General features: G+C 41.9%; 1 protein-coding gene across 7 annotated transcripts in view; it reads left to right on the forward strand.

The window, feature by feature from the left end:
• The window catches only part of LOC115130259 (zinc finger CCHC domain-containing protein 2-like), a 73,743-nt gene that overhangs the window by 13,170 nt on the left and 42,742 nt on the right, over window positions 1–17,831 (forward strand). For all 7 annotated transcript variants that reach the window (XR_010464074.1, XM_065019450.1, XM_065019453.1 and 4 more), the window contains exons 2-3: window positions 3,834–3,966; window positions 4,158–4,228. Coding sequence is in view for 6 of the 7 variants with exons in the window: in XM_065019450.1 (XP_064875522.1) it covers window positions 3,834–3,966; window positions 4,158–4,228 (204 nt within the window). In the remaining variant the exon portion in view is untranslated. The remainder of the gene's footprint in view (window positions 1–3,833; window positions 3,967–4,157; window positions 4,229–17,831) is intronic.

Consider the following 17,831-nt stretch of genomic DNA (forward strand, 5'->3'; position numbering starts at 1 on the left):
GGACCAAAGCCCTGACCCCTTCTCATGGGCTGCAAGCAGGGCGTGTGTGCGTGCAAAAAGAGATCTCTGGGAATTGATGCAGCAAAACCCATGATCAATTATGAATATGTAAATGCTAATTGATTCTATCAAGGATGTAATGAAGTACATTAATAATGTTTAGGGTTGCACTTTTTGGGGAATATTCAGAGGTGGAAACTTTCCGTGGGAATATATGCAAATTAATATTAATACCATTTAAATCTAGATATTTTTTGCATTGGATATATTTACCATATCATATGGAGACAAACATAAACCTTTTACCTTATCATAAGTAGACATATTTGCAAATGATTAAAACCTTCCAATAGAGAAAAAAAAAAAAATGTAGTTACAAGTTGAACTTTTAATTAAATGAGTTGACTTCACATGTGATGATTTCACTGAACAACAAAGGGAATATTGAATGGTCCCCAGAGATCCATCGCATCTCCCAAAAATATTTTCAGCGTGCATCTGTAAAATGATAGCCTAGAAACTAAAGCTTTGGGTGTCTTCCTCTCATGCTTCCATGTCTTCTCCTGGACCTCCTGTCATGAGAATGTTCAATCCCAATGATAATAACTGATAATCAATAGCTCTGACCAATCCCGAGATCTGTAAGACCATGGGTTTAATAATAATTAGTCAAAGACTCAGGCTATGCCAAAAGATAGTACAGTTTATTCACGAGAATGTTCTGAAGTCCATTATACAAAGACATCCATGTTATAGCTGCGCACATACTTCCACACAAACAGTACATATCCTACGCACATACATACACACCAACAGTAGGTATCCTACGCACATACATACCACCAAACAGTAGGTGAGTTTTATCCTTCTCCATAGTTCTCACCACTGTGTATCACTACCCAGCCGACAGTTCCATTCCCCCGAGATTAGGGGAACCTTGAGAAGTACTCCCTATGCTATCATACATTTCTCAGAGTCCTAGACAGATCGGTCCAAACACAGTTTAATTGTTCTCGGTTTTTTTCTTCGGCACACACATACAAGTTCAAATCCTAAACTACGCCTTGCTCAGGCAGTGTGTTTTTCTACTATACAGATACATTGTTAATTCGGACTAAAACCACACGCATCATCAGATTATAATTTTATGATTCTAATCAATTTCATACATTATAAGGTTTCAGAGTGGAATTATGTAATCATTATCTTTCAACATTTAATGTCCTGTCACTTTCCAACCTTGTTGAGGATGGCTGGTCAAAAAGCCTAAAATGGATGGCCACCAATTTTTCAACCCTTGTATTGGTCAGTCTGTTGCGTACTTTGGTGTGTTTGTTCCCAAACAAGGACCAGTTGTGCTCTGAGGCGGCTGATGTTGGTGGGATTTGGAGGATGGGAAAGAACCTCAGATCCACCAAGTGGCTGATGCGATATTTTGGCACGACTGCCATATTGCATCTCCATCCCAAAGCCCTTGCTTGGAAGTGTACTTTGCCAGACTGCCAAGAACCTTGCCCTCATCCAGACCAAGGTGGCAAGACACGGTAGTGATGACACCATAGGCCTTGTTGATCTCTGCACCAGACAGGATGCTCTTGCCAGCATACTTGGGGTCCAATAAGTACACTGTGACATGTAAGGGTTTCAGGCAGAAGTCTTCACGCTTTTGATGCATTTCAGAACTGTAGTTTCCTCTGCTTGGAGCAACAATGAAGTGGGCAAGGCAGTACGGATTTCTTCTCTTACATTTGCAAGCAGAGACTGAACATCAGACAGGATGGCATTGTCTCCATCAATCCGTACAATGTCTACTGCTATAGGTTTCAGGAGTTTCAGGTTTACCACTCTCTCCCAAAATATATCATCCAGGAGGATCCTCTCGACAGACTGTGATATGGCCATTTCTTGGAGACTCCTTCCCCTCCAGGAGACTGTCAAACATGATGACAACACCACCTCGACGGGTGTTGCTGGGACGCTTCAATGTGGTGCTCTTATTCTTCTCACTTTGCTTGGTGAGGTAGATTGCTGCTATAACTTGATGACCCTTCGCATACCTAAGCATTTCCTTGGCTCTCTTGTAGAGGGTATCCATTGTTTTCCGTGCCATGATGTCCTTGAGGAGCAGATTCAATGCATGAGCAGCACAGCCAATGGATGTGATGTGAGGGTAGGACTCCTCCACTTTAGACCAAGCAGCCTTCATGTTCGCAGCATTGTCTTTCACCAGTGCAAATACCTGCTGTGGTCCAAGGTCATTGATGACTGCCTTCAGCTCACCTGAAATGTAGAGACCGGTGTGTCTGTTGTCCCTTGTGTCTGTGCTCTTGTAGAATACTGGTTGAGGGGTGGAGATTATGAATTGAATTATTCTTTGCCCACGAACATTTGACCACCCATTAAAGATGATTGCAATACACTCTGCTTTCTCTATGATTTGCTTGACCTTCACTTGAACTATGTTGAACTCTGCATCCAGCAAATTAGTAGATTAAGCATGTCTGGTTGGAGGGGTGTATGCTGGGCGAAGAACATTCAGAAATCTCTTCCAATACACATTGCCTTTGAGCACCCGAGGTGAACCAGTTACATATACAGCTCGAGCAAGACATTCATCAGCATTTCTCTATGTTCCTCCATTGAGTCAAAAAAACTTCTGATTCCAGAAGGACCATGAGCTGTTGCTATCGATAAGGTGTCTGATTCATCATTTTCACCTTGAGTAGAAGTGGAGAGACTTTTGTCAGAGGTTGCTTGTTGTGAGCGCTGAGGGAACTTTATGTACTTGGCCAGATGATTCTGCATCTTTGTTGCATTCTTCACATATGATTTGGGACAGTATTTGCAAATGTGCACAGCTTCGCTGCAGTGAAATGTCTCCACACATCAGATACAATTCCATGTACAGATAAATAGTTAAGCAGTTAGATTAAACAACTCCTTTGTAAGATAAATGTTTTAAAATGAAACCTGTATGGAAACAGGTGAATTAACACTCCTCAGTTATAGCAGGCTAAAACTAGCAGAAATTGTTAACAAGTTAGAAATTATTTAAAAACACTTTGCTGTAGGATACTATTTACTAGTTAACAAAAAATCATGTATGTCATAAAATATATTCACCCCACCCAGTATTGTAATCAAAACTTACCAGATAGCGTGTAGTCCTTGGCTCAGACAGTGTAGTGGTGTGGGCTCAATAGCATCTCATTAGTGTGCAAGATCTTGAGAATCAGCTGCACATGTGATGGAAGCATGCACTGTGCATGCAGAAGGTTGCAATTCCATTGAATTGGGGACAGTTCAACCAAAATATGCCACAAGACCTAGAATTGCCTTGTGTATCCCACAAAAAGGGTTCATTGTTATAAGCTAACTTTTTTTGATCAATTTGTAAGTCGCTCTGGATAAGAGCGTCTGCTAAATGACTTAAATGTAAATGTAATGAATTTAAGCAAAATTCCCAAAATTCCCGGGCTTAACTTCCCATGGAAACATTCCGGAAAGTTTCCAACCCTTTGCAACCCAAGCTGTGTGAGTGTGTGGTGGAGGGCTGGCTGCTGTATGTCTCATCCCCTATGCAAGTGTTCAAAGACCAGCTTATGAACAACATGGGTCCCTGACGGACAAAAGCACCACTGCAACAAGGGCACAGGCGGCAACATTTTAGTATTCGACCAGATAGCCGTTCGCTCACACCTGACAGATGTTCTGGGAGCTTGATAGTTTGATTCATCTTGGTGACCTTGCTGTGTGGGATGTCATCTTAAATTCCCGAGTACAGCTGTGATGTTGAAAGCTTTCTACTCACTAGTCCCTTTGTGTTCCGACAGCACAACAAGGCCCAGAAAGCAGAGGAGCATGGCCCAGCAGCAGTCACCATCAAGGCCAGTCTGGGTGAGAGGACGCAGGCACAGGCTCGCCACGCCAGCCAGACACCCCCCAGCAGAAGGGCCCAAAGGGAAGGTAAGCCAGTGAAAAACACACAAGTGTATACACACACACCCACCCCCACAGTGTTACAAATCCCTCACAGTCAATTGGGAACAAAATGACGACTGTATGCACAGCCCCATATATTTAAACTATTATTACTGTGAAGCAGTTCCAATAAGACTGTACAGTATGTGCTAATCCTCTTCCCCCTCTCCTCACAGCCGTGCATGTAGAGAAGATCGTGTTGAAGGGGATCTTACGGAGGAGGACAGACAGGGAATACAATTTTGTGGTATGTTCCCAGTCATTGCAGTGTATTAAACTTACCTTTTCCACTGGTCCCACTAATGCTACCAATGATTTGGTCGCACCAATTGTCTCATAAAAAAAAAAACATGATCATTTATAATGACCTGGCCTGTGTCCCATAATGTGCCTGCATTCCATACGGAACCAGGCTAATCATGACTAGCCATTTTTTTTTATTAGCATGCTCTTGTGTTCTTACGTTGATTTTTATAGATTTACAGCAAAGAAAAGAAAGTGAATTGCAGATTTCAAAGTGCCATGTGTTATTTTCTGCTAAATCCTCTAGAGGGTAGAATTTTAGAAAACTATATTTTTTTCATCTATGTCTACAACAATGCTTAAATCACATCAGGGAATAATTTGAGGTCTGGAAAAAAAAACTGAGAAATTTAGATTTTGTTTTCTGTAGTTACCCTTTAACCTTTCTGGCGCAGGCGTTCCACTAGCGACCCACCTCGACAATATCCTGTGAAACTGCAGAGCGCGAAAATCAAATTACAGAGATATAAATATTTAACATTCATGAAAATACAAGTGTCATACATCAAAATAAAGCTTAACTTCTTGTTAATCCTGCCGCTGTCAGATTTCAAAAAGGATTTACGGCAAAAGCACACCATGCGATTATCTGAGGACAGCGTCCCGCATACAAAAGCATGAAAAACATTTTTCAACCAGGCAGGTGCGCCACGAAAGTCAGAAATAGCGATATAATAAATGCCCTACCTTTTGGAGATCTTTTTCTGTTGGCCCTCCAAAAGGTCCCATCTACATCACAAATAGTCATTTTGTTCGATAATGTCCTTCTTTATATCCCCAAAAACTCAGTTTAGCTGGCGCGCTTCATCCAATAATCCACCAAAATGCGGATTCAAAATGCATACAAAATTAATCCCAAACGTTACCAATAAACTTATCCAAACAAGTCAAACAACATTTATAATCAAACCTAAGGTGCCATAATACGTAAATAAATGATAAAATTTAAGACAGAGAATAGTATGTTCATTACCGGAGATAAACAACAAAGAACGCGCTCTCATCCACACGCATGAAAACACTACAGCCAAAATGTGAGCCACATAGAAAAACTACAAATTCTAGACTAAAATGAAAGACTGTTGACATCTAGTGGAAGCCCTAGGAACTGTAATCTGGGAGGATTTCGCCTCATAATAAACATGACAGCCATTGGAAACAGTGGTAGGCGGAACTTTTTTTTTGTGGATGGTTTGTCCTCGGGGTTTTGCCTGCCTTATTAGTTATGTTATACTCAGACATTATTTTAACAGTTTTAGAAACTAGAGTGTTTTCTATCTAAATCTACCAATTATATGTATATCCTAGCTTCTGGGCCTGAGTAACAGGCAGTTTACTTTGGGTTTACTTTGGGCACACTTTTCATCCGGACGTCAAAGTACTGCTCCCTAGCCCAAAGAGGTTTTCAGGTGTACCCTTTAACAGCCATACTGTTGTTTGACTAGCTGTGTTTCTGTAGCCATAGTTTGACTAGCGTGAGTTTCAAGTTTGGGGAAGAACATTTTCACCATAAAAATGCACCTTTATGATAAAGGATCACCACATTTGCATTAGCGCATTTGCAGACTTCTGTAAAATTTGCTAATGTGATGAGTATATTGGATAGTCACAATTTAGGCTAATAACATATATAACTCAATCACTGTTCAATGCATGCTTGAGCATGTAGATATGTTTCTTGGCCTTTGATAAACACATTTAATTCAATTCTACTACACTATATGACTGGAGACATTAGCATAATCTTTTTTAATATGACTAAATTACAGGGTAGCCTATTCTGCTGACACTGACAAACAGATCAATAAAAACGACATTGTCTGATCCATTTAAGTAAAAATGACTTTAAAGTACTACTTAAGTAGTTTTTTTGGGGTATCTGTACTTTACTATTTATATTTTTGACCTTTTACTTCCTAAAGAACTACATTCCTAAAGAAAATAATGTACTTTTTACTCCATAGATTTTCCCTGACACCCAAAAGTACACGTTACATTTAGAATGCTTAGCAGGACAAGAAAATGGTCCAATTCACACACATTTTGCTGGATGACAGTCATTTTCTAGGTATCTTTACTTTTACTCAAGTATGACAATTACGTACTTTTTCCACCACTGTGATTCTGCCAGGTAGGCACAGGCTACTTTGTAGTTCACTTTTAATTGCATTTCCATTGACCCGAAGATGGTTAGGCTATCATTAGCATTGCTAACAGCTACACAAAGTGGTAGACATGCAGTCATGTCCATAAGTATTTGGACAGTCACACAATTTGCATCATTTTGGCTCTGTATGCCGCCACATTTGAAAGGAAACAATCAAGATGTGCTTTAAGTGTAGACTTTCATCTTTAATTTAAGGGTTGTGTCAATTTTTGTATGAACCGTGTAGGAATTAAAACCATTTTTTATACAGTGGGTAAAAAAAAAAGTATTTAGTCAGCCACCAATTGTGCAAGTTCTCCCACTTAAAAATATGAGAGAGGCCTGTAATTTTCATCATAGGTACACTTCAACTATGACAGACAAAATGAGGGGGAAAATCCAGAAAATCACATTGTAGGATTTTTTTATGAATTTATTTGCAAATTATGGTGGAAAATAAGTATTTGGTCAATAACAAGTTTATCTCAATACTTTGTTATATACCCTTTGTTGGCAATGACGGAGGTCAAACGTTTTCTGTAAGTCTTCACAAGGTTTTCACACACTGTTGCTGGTATTTTGGCCCATTCCTCCATGCAGATCTCCTCTAGAGCAGTGATGTTTTGGGGCTGTTGCTGGGCAACACGGACTTTCAACTCCCTCCAAAGATTTTCTATGGGGTTGAGATCTGGAGACTGGCTAGGCCACTCCAGGACCTTGAAATGCTTCTTACGAAGCCCCTCCTTCGTTGCCCGGGCGGTGTGTTTGGGATCATTGTCATGCTGAAAGACCCAGCCACGTTTCATCTTCAATGCCCTTGCTGATGGAAGGAGGTTTTCACTCAAAATCTCACGATACATGGCCCCATCCATTCTTTCCTTTACACGGGTCAGTCGTCCTGGTCTCTTTGCAGAAAAACAGCCCCAAAGCATGATGTTTCCACCCCCATGCTTCACAGTAGGTATGGTGTTCTTTGGATGCAACTCAGCATTCTTTGACCTCCAAACACGACGAGTTGAGTTTTTACCAAAAAGTTCTATTTTGGTTTCATCTGACCATATGACATTCTCCCAATCTTCTTCTGGATCATCCAAATGCTCTCTAGCAAACTTCAGACGGGCCTGGACATGTACTGGCTTAAGCAGGGGGACACGTCTGGCACTGCAGGATTTGAGTCCCTGGCGGCGTAGTGTGTTACTGATGGTAGGCTTTGTTACTTTGGTCCCAGCTCTCTGCAGGTCATTCACTAGGTCCCCCCTGTGTGGTTCTGGGATTTTTGCACATAGTTCTTGTGATCATTTTGACCCCACGGTGTGAGATCTTGCGTGGAGCCCCAGATCGAGGGAGATTATCATTGGTCTTGTATGTCTTCCATTTCCAAATAATTGCTCCCACAGTTGATTTCTTCAAACCAAGCTGCTTACCTATTGCAGATTCAGTCTTCCCAGCCTGGTGCAGGTCTACAATTTTGTTTCTGGTGTCCTTTGACAGCTCTTTGGTCTTGGCCATAGTGGAGTTTGGAGTGTGACTGTTTGAGGTTGTGGACAGGTGTCTTTTATACTGATAACAAGTTCAAACAGGTGCCATTAATACAGGTGACGAGTGGAGGACAGAGGAGCCTCTTAAAGAAGAAGTTACAGGTCTGTGAGAGCCAGAAATCTTGCTTGTTTGTAGGTGACCAAATAATTATTTTCCACCATAATTTGCAAATAAATTCATAAAAAATCCTACAATGTGATTTTTCTGGATTTTTTCTTCTCATTTTGTCTGTCATAGTTGAAGTGTACCTATGATAAAAACTACAGGCCTCATCTTTTTAAATGGGAGAACTTGCACAATTGGTGGCTGACTAAATACTTTTTTGCCCCACTGTACATAGCCCCCACCACCACCATTTTTAGGGGCTCAAAGTAATTGGACAAACTAACAATCATAAATTAAATTGTGAGTTTTTATACTTAGTTACAAATCCATTGTAGTCTATGGCTGCCTGAAGTCTGGAACCCATAGACATCACCAGATGCTGGGTTTCTTCCCTAGTGATGCTCTGCCAGGCCTTTACTGCAGCTGTCTTCAGTTCCTGCTTGTTGGATTCAAGTCATGTGATTGACTTGGTCATTGCAGAACATTCCACTTTTCCTTAAAAAGTATTGCATTGCTTTAGCAGTATGCTTCGGGTCATTGTCCATCTGCACTGTGAAGCGCCGTCCAATGAGTTTTGAAGCATTTGGCTGAATCTAAAGGAGATAAAATAGCCCTAAACACTTCAGAATTCATCCTGCTGCTTTTGTCAGCAGTCCCATCATCAATAAATACAAGGGAAGTAGTTCCATTGGCAGCCATACACTGCCAAGCCATAACGCTACCTCCACCATGCTTCACAGAGGAGGTTGTATGCTTCAGATCATTTATTTATTTCACCTTTATTTAACCAGGTAGGCCAGTTGAGAACAAGTTCTCATTTACAACTGCGACCTGGCCAGGATAAAGCAAAGCAGTGCAACAAAAACAACAACACAGAGTTACACATGGGATAAACAAACGTACAGTCAATAACACAATAGAAAAATCTGTATACAGTGTGTGCAAATGAAGTAAGGAGGTAAGGCAATAAATAGGCCAATAGTGGCAAAGTAATTACAATTTAGCAATTTACACTGGAGTGATATGTGTCGACAGGGATGTGCAATTAGAAATACTGGTGTGCAAAAGAGCATAAAAACATATGGGGATGAGGTAGGTAGATGGTTGGATGGGCTATTTACAGATGGGCTGTGTACAGCTGTGGCGTTTGGTAAGCTGCTCTGACCGCTAGTTAGTGAGGGAGATAAGTCTCCAACTTTAGTGATTATTGCAATTCGTTCCAGTCATTGGCAGCAGCAGAGAACTGGAAGGAAATGCGGCCAAAAGAGGTGTTGGCTTTGGGGATGACCAGTGAAATATACCTGCTGGAGCGTGTGCTACGGGTGGGTGTTGCTATGGTGACCAGTGAGCTGAGATAAGGCGGAGATATACCTAGCAAAGACTCATAGATGACCTGGAGCCAGTGGGTTTGGCAACGAATATGTAGTGAGGACCAGCCAAGGAGAGCATACAGGTCGCAGTGTTGGGTAGTATATTGGGCTTTGGTGACAAAACAGATGGCACTGTGATAGACTGCATCCAATTTGCTGAGTAGAGTGTTGGAGGCTAATTTGTAAATTACATCTCTGAAGTCAAGGATCGGTAGGATAGTCTGTTTTACAAGAGTAAGTTTGGCAGCATGAGTGTAGGAGGCTTTGTTGCGAAATAGGAAGCTGATTCTAGATTTAACTTTGGATTGGAGATGCTTAATGTGAGCTTTGAAGGAGAGTTTATAGTCTAGCCAGACACCTAGGTGTTTATAGTTGTCCACATATTCTATGCGTCCAGAGTATTGATGCTAGTCGGGCGGGCGGGTGCAGGCAGCTATCGGTTGAAGAGCATGCATTTCGTTTTCCTAGCATTTAAGAGCAGTTGGAGGCCACGGAAGGAGTGTTATATGGCGTTGATCCTCCTCATCTGGAGGTTAGTTAATACAGTGTCCAAAAAATGGCCAGATGTATACAGAATGGTGTCATCTGCGTAGAGGTGGATCAAATAATCACCCGCAGCAAGAGCGACATCATTGATATATATACAGAGAAAAGAGTCGGCCCGAGAATTGAACCCTGTGGCACCCCTGTAGAGACTGCCAGAGGTCCGGACAACAGGCCCTCCGATTTGACATACTGAACTCTATCTGAGAAGTACTTAGTGAACCAGGCGAAGGAGTCGTTAGAGAAACCAAGGCTATTGAGTCTGCCGATTTAAGAATACGGTGAGCAGTTCCTTCCCTTCTCCATACTCTTCTCTTCCCATCATTCTGGTACAAGTTAATCTTTGTCTCATTTGTCCATAGGATGTTGTTCCAGAACTGTACAGGCTTTGTTTTTTGGCAAACTCTAACCTGGTCTTTCTGTTTGTGAGGCTTGTCAATGGTTTACATCTTGTGGTAAACCCTATGTATTTACTCTGGTGAAGTCTTCTCTTGATTGTTTACTTTGACACAGATACGCCTACCTTCTGGAGGGTGTTCTTGATCTGGCCCAACTGTTGTGAAGCGTTTTTTCCTTCACGAGGGAAAGAATTCTTCTGTCATCCACCACAGTTTTTTTCTGTGGTCTCCCGGGCCTTTTGGTGTTCCTGAGCTCACCAGTGCATTTGTTTTAAGAACGTACCAAATAGTTGATTTGGCCACACCAAATGTTTTTGTTAGCTCTAATGATGGCTTGCTTCACTGGCAGTTACAGCTCTTTGGACTTCATTTTGAGGGTTAACAGCAACAGATTCCAAATGCAAATGCCATGCTTGAAATCAACTCTAGACCTTTTATCTGCTTACTTGTAAAATAACTAATGAGGGAATAACACACACCTGGCTATGGACCAGCTGCCAATTGTCCAATTACTTTTGGTTCCTTTAAGGGGGGGGGGGAATGTAAATACCATCAAATGTTTATAATTTCAACTCTAACATGCTACCTAGCTGTGCTAGATACCTAAAATAATAACTTTGTCAATGTCCAAATATTTATGGACCTGACCGTATAGGCCTTATTCGCACTGCACACACAGGCAATCCCGTGCCATTGTTTCCTCTTCAGAAAGTTGGTTTATTTTCGGCCAATTGCACATTACTGTTTGAATAAATCATGAAAAGGAAAAAATGTAAAAAGATAGTTTTTGGTTCACAATTAACGTGTCCAGGTAGAAAAAAAATCACTCTGTCGCATTGCCAAGTCAAACGGTCGCAAATACTACTGTTTTGATCATAGTATCGAACCTTGCGTTGCTTGTGGAACAGCCAGTGCAGTGCAGTGCAGTGGAGTTTCCTGTGAGTGTGTCCTGTGCCAGTGGCATTTGATAGCATGATTCTAGATGCATTGGCCATAGAGGTCACTACTCCAGGAAAAACAAGAACGGAGGAAGGAGAGGAGAGGGGAGGGGAAGGGAGTGTTACAGGATATATTTTCTCCAACTCTTCCCTTCGGCTCCTGAAATATTGAATGAAATGTATATCCCTTTTTTTATTTCCATATTTACTTTCCTCTCTTTTCCCCCTCTGACTCGCTCACCCTCCTGTGTAGATAAAAAAATAAAAGTGGTGCGATCTCTTGGGTTAAACATCCTGTAGTGTGACTTAAAGAGAGCAAAACATACTCTACACCAGGGAGAGAGGGGAGAGGTCATGCATGAGCAGATGAGCTCCCACATTTTTCAGCATGTTTTTCCAAAAGAAAAGAGAGATTTAGAGTAGACAAACTTGGATTTCTTTGGCAGGGACATATACAGTATGCTACCATAAACAACATCATCTTCACTCCAAATCACAACTCAAAACCTACAACCTGATTTTGGATGGAATTACCTGGAATGCTTCCTACACCCAAGGATTATTATTCTCAAACTATACAGCAAACAAACAGAAACCTGAAAACACCATCCAACCTGGCACTGAGTGAGTAATGCTTAGTCTGAAGCATTTTTTTTTTTTACTTTTAAAAGCCAAGAATCAAAATAGATGTATATATTTTACTTTATAAGGGCTGAATGCTAAGGCTACCAAGCTTGCTAGGACAAAGAGATACCTCTCGCTTCACACGTCAGTGCTAATTGAAGTTGTATCAAAGCCCTTGAGCCTAACAAATGGCAGGCTACCCCACCCAAATCCAGAGGCCTTGAAGCCCCCTCCTGCTGTTCAGAGACCATTCACTGGCATTTGCCTCCAGAAATAAAAGCTTCTCCCAAGTGGGTGTGACACCTGGATTCCACCTGGCGATCTGTTCACCGTCTGCCCTGGTTGTCTCCCTGTCTGGTACATGTACCCCCATTACACTTCCCCCACCCCTCTCTCCCGAGCTTTCGCTCGCCTCCAGCACACAGGCACTGTTGGGGCGAGTGACTCTGATCTTACAATGGCTAGCCCCAAGTCATTATGTTAAAAAAAAAATATTGTGCATTTTGCTATTTGCCTCACGACTCCTACATGCTTCGTTGACTACGAACTTTCTTTACCCAACTGTTTGTCCCCACACTCGGGACTCTGACTCTCTATTGGTTAGACAGACTTGTGGCCTTCCAGCCCATTCTAACCACCTCTCGCCGGCTTTGTATTCATGTTACCTGATGAAATTGCTGTACAATATGATCTGATGCACATTCAGATGTCATAAATCAGCACTGCAGAGCTCTCTATCCCTGTCCTATGTCGTGCCTTGATTGTATTACTGTTGATAATACCTGGAAATGTGCATGTACACCCTGGCCCATCTACTGTTGCTAGCCCCAATTCTGACTTGTGCTCTGATATCTGCTTCACTGATTTCTGCTCTCGTAAAAGCTTGGGTTTTCTGCACGTTAACACTAGAAGCTTATTACCTAAAATGGATGAATTGAAAGTTTGGTTTGGTCATTACTGAGACATGGATAAGGAAGAGTGTTTTGAATACTGATGTTAACTCTTCTGGTGATAACCTTTTTTTTGGAAAGACGAATCTTCCAAAGGTGGGGGAGTGGCAATCTTTACCAAGGACCACCTTCAGTGCTTGGTTGTCTCCACCAAGTCTGTCTCCAAACAATTTGATTTGCTGGTTTTAAGTATTAAAGTTTCAAATAGCTCTTTGTTGACTGTTGCTGGGTGCTACCGTCCTCCATCAGCACTGGCATGTACCCTAACTGCCCTAAGCTCTCTCCTGGCCCCTTTACACTAAGTCTGAATGTGTCCTGCTAGGTGACCTAAACTGGGACATGCTTAAACCACCTGACCAAGTCCTAAAGCAATGGGACTCCCTAAATCTTTCTCAGATTATTACCAATCCCACTAGGTATGACTCCAAACTCTCAGAAAAGGCTACTCTTCTTGATGTTATCCTCACAAATAATCCTGTTGGGTATCAGTCTGGTATTTTCTGTAATGACCTTAGTGATCACTGTTTTACAGCCTGTGTTCGTAATGGCTGCTCAGTGAAACAACCTGCCCTGATTTGTCATAGACGCTTGCTAAAAAAAACTTTAATGAGCACGCCTTCCTTCATGAACTGGCTTCTGTAAAATGGTATAGAATCCGCTTGATCCTTCCTTTCTGTGGAAGACGCTTGGACCTTCTTTTTTGATATTTTCAGTGGGATCGTTAACAAACACACCCCCATTAAAAAAATGAGAAATAAACAGGTTCGGCCCCTGGTTCAACTGTGATCTTGCAGAGTTACTCCACCTCAAGAATTGGATTTGGTGAAAGGCTCGGCACACGCATACTCAGGTTGACTGGCTCTCGTTTAGGCAAATGAGAAATAAGTGGACTCAGGCTATCCAGATGGCCAAAGTTAGTTACTTTAGGGAGCAGTTCTCTCTCTGTGGGTCTAACCCCAAGACGTTCTGGAAAACGGTTAAAGACCTGGAGAATAAACCCTCCTCCTCACAGCCGCCCATGTACCTTAAAGTTGATGGTGTGGTTGTTACTGACAAGAAGCTCGTTAATCACCACTTCATTAAGTCAGGATTCCTATTTGACTCAGCCATGGCTCGTTGCCCTTCCAACATTTCCTCATCTCCCACCCCTTCTAATGCAACTGTCCCCTATGCTTCTCCCTCTTTTTCCCCTGCCCCGCTACAAAGTTTCTCCCTGCAGGCAGTCACTGAGTCCGAGGTGCTAAAGGAGCTCCTGAAACTTAACCCCAAAAATCCATCTGGGTCAGGACAGCCACGGGTTGTCCTTTATTTAAAGGGGGAGATCAAGCTGATCCTAACTGTTATAGGCCTATTTCTATTTTGTCCTGTTTATCAAAAGTGTTGGAAAAACCTTTCAATAATCAATTGATTGGCTTTCCTGATGTCTATAGTATTCTATCTGGTATGCAATCTGGTTCCCGCTCAGATGATGGATGTGTCACTTCAAATTTAAAGGTTCTCAAGGATGTCACCATAGACCTTGATTCTAAGCAATGTTGTCCTGCTATTTTTATTGACTTCGCCAACTATTTTGATAGGGTAGACCATTCCATTCTTGTGGGCCGGTGTCTCTGAAGGTTTTTTGGCCTGGTTTGCTAACTACCCCTCTCAAAGAGTGCAGTGTATAAAGTCAGAAAATCTGCTGTCTCAGCCACTGCCTGTCACCAAGAGAGTACCCCAAGGCTTGATCCTAGGCCACACGCTCTTCTCAATTTACATCAACAACATAGCTCAGGCAGTAGGAAGCTCTCTCATCCATTTATATGCAGATGATACAGTCTTATATTCAGCTGTCCCTTCCCCGAATTTTGTGTTAAATGCTCAATAACAAAGCTTCCTTAGTGTCTAACAAGCTTTCTCTACCCTTAACTTTGTTCTGAACACCTCCAAAACAAAGGTCATGTGTTTTGGTAAGAAGTATGCCCCTCTCCCCACAGGTGTGATTACTACCTCTGTGGGTTTAGAGCTTGAGGTAGTCACCTCATATAAGTACTTGGGAGTATGACTAGACTGTACACTGTCCTTCTCTCAGCACATATCAAAGTTGCAGGCTAAAGTTAAATCTAGACTTGGTTTCCTCTATCGTAATCGCTCCTCTTTCACCCCAGCTGCCAAACTAACCCTGGTTCAGATGACCATCCTGCCCATGCTAGATTACGGAGACATCATTTATAGATTGGAAGGTAAGGGTGCTCTCGAGCGGCTAGGTGTTCTTTACCATTCGGCCATCAGATTTGCCACCAATGCTCCTTATAGTACACATCACTGCACTCTGTACGAGCTGCAACAAACACTCAAACTGGACAGTTTTATGACACTCTTCATTCAAAGACTCAATCATGGACACTCTTGCTGATAGTTGTAGCTGCTTTGCGTGATGTATTGTTGTCTCTACCTTGCCCTTTGTGCTGTTGTCGGTGCCCAATGTTTGTACAATGTTATGCGTTGCTACCATGTTGTTGTGTGATGTCATGTGCTGCTGCCTTGCTATGTTGTTGTCTTAGGTCTCTCTTAATGTAGTGTTGTCTCTTGTCGTGATGTGGGTTTTTGTCCTATATTTTATTTAGTTATTTATTTGTAATCCCAGCCCTTGTCCCCGCAGGAGGCCTTTTGGTAGGCCATCATTGTAAATAAGAATTTGTTCTTAACTGACTTGCCTCGTTAAATAAAGGTTCAATAACTAAATAAAAGCAAGCGGGAAAGGGAGAGTGAGAGCACAGCCCTGTGTCAAAGACACCACTCAACAGCTGTGTCTGGGCCCACGGCAGTCTTCCTTCAGCTCTGCTCTGAGGGGAGTGGGCCAGCCAGTTGGCTCTGGGGCTGGGTGTGATTTCACCATGCCTGGCTCCCCCGCCAGGCTCCAAATTAAACCGAGCTGCAAACCTCCCTCTTTATCTGTTAGCACTAGTAGAAAGCCCCTAATGTAGATCTGTTTGGAGAGACTGTTGTGTTCATGTCTTTCAGCTTATTGGGAATCACGTTTTAGGCCATTGCTTTTATGATCACACATACAAAATACTACAGTACTTAGTATATAATTATTTATATTTTTATTCATCTTTATTTAACCAGGTAGGCTAGTTGAGAACAATTTCTCATTTACAATTGCGACCTGGCCAAGATCAAGCACATCAGTTCGGCACATACAACAACACAGAGTTACACATGGAATAAACAAACATACAGTCAATAATACAGTAGAAAAAAGAAACATCTATATACAGTGAGTGCAAATGAGGTAGGATAAGGGAGGTAAGGCAATAAATAGGCCATGGTGGCGAAGTAATTACAATATAGCAATTAGACACTGGAATGGTAGATGTGCAGAAGATGAATGTGCAAGTAGAGATAATGGGGTGCAAAGAGCAAAATAAATAAATAAATACAGTATGGGGATGAGGTAATTGGATGGGCTATGTTACAGGTACAGTAATCTGTGAGCTGCTCTGACAGCTGGTGCTTAAAGCTAGTGAGGGAGATATGGGTCTCCAGCTTCAATGATTTTTGCAGTTCGTTCCAGTCATTGGCAGCAGTGAACTGGAAGGAAAGGCGGGCAAAGGATGAATTGGCTTTGGGAGTGATCAGTGAGATATACCTGCGGGTGCTACAGGTGGGTGCTGCTATGGTGACCAGTGAGCTGAGATAAGGCAGGGCTTTACCTAGCAGAGACTTGTAGATGACCTGGAGCCAGTGGGTTTGGCGACGAGTATGAAGCGAGGGCCAGCCAACAAGAGCATACAGGCCGCAATGGGGGGTGGTATATGGGTGACGAAACGAATGGCACTGTGGTAGACAGCATCCGATTTGTTGAGTAGAGTGTTGGAGGCTATTTTATAGATGACATCGCCGAATTCGAGTATCCGTAGGATGGTCAGTTTTGCGAGGGTATGTTTGGCAGCATGCATGCGTGAAGGATGCTTTGTTGCGAAATAGGAAGCCGATTCTAGATTGAATTTTGGATTGGAGATGCTTAATGTGAGTCTGGAAGGAGAGTTTACAGTCTAGCCAGACACCTAGGTATTTGTAGTTGTCCACATATTCTAAGTCACAATTATGTAGTATACTGTAGAATACTATACTACACACTGTAGCATCTCTCGAGCATGTGTAGTACTTAGTATAGAATGTTGTAGAATACTACACCAAAAACATCACTGTAGTAAATACTACAGAAATGTCCTCACAAATACTACAGTCTGCAAAAACACAGCATTTAATTTTTTTTTTTTTTTAAACGATAATAAATACTGCAGTATTTAATTTGCATGTACCGTGCCCATTCCCGTCCCCTATATCCCAATTTGTGCCACCTATAAGTGAGAAGCCTACATGCCAAGTATAGACCATATATTGTGTTCTCTACAGGTTATAGAAAAGAACAGAAGCTCTAAACTCTCTGTTCACAACCCAGTTCTACCAACCTATAGATTATGGAAAATTAGCTCTTTTAGTATTTCTCCTCGAGGGGAAAACCCCACTTACATGACAAAGATAATAAAACAAAAGCAGTTTAGTAAATACTACAGTATTGTCCCCAAAAAACACTACAGTAAATACTACAGTCCGCAGAAACACCACACTAATTACCTGTATAAATACTGTAGTAAAAAAAATAGTAATATATTCTACAGTAAACTGTAAATACTACATTATAAACTGGGTGGTTCAAGCCCTGAATGCTGATTGGCAGACAGCCGTGGCATATCAGACCGTATACCACGGGTATGACAAAACATTTATTTTTATTACTCTAATTACATTGGTAACCAGTTTATAATAGCTATAAGGCACCTCGGGTTTGTGGTATATGGCCAATATACCACTGCTAAGGCATGTTTCCAGACACTCCGTTGTCGTGCCTGAAGAACAACCCTTAGCCGTGTTATATTGGTCAT

The sequence above is a fragment of the Oncorhynchus nerka genome, linkage group LG6 (genome assembly GCF_034236695.1).
Source record: "Oncorhynchus nerka isolate Pitt River linkage group LG6, Oner_Uvic_2.0, whole genome shotgun sequence".
NCBI lineage: Eukaryota > Metazoa > Chordata > Actinopteri > Salmoniformes > Salmonidae > Oncorhynchus > Oncorhynchus nerka.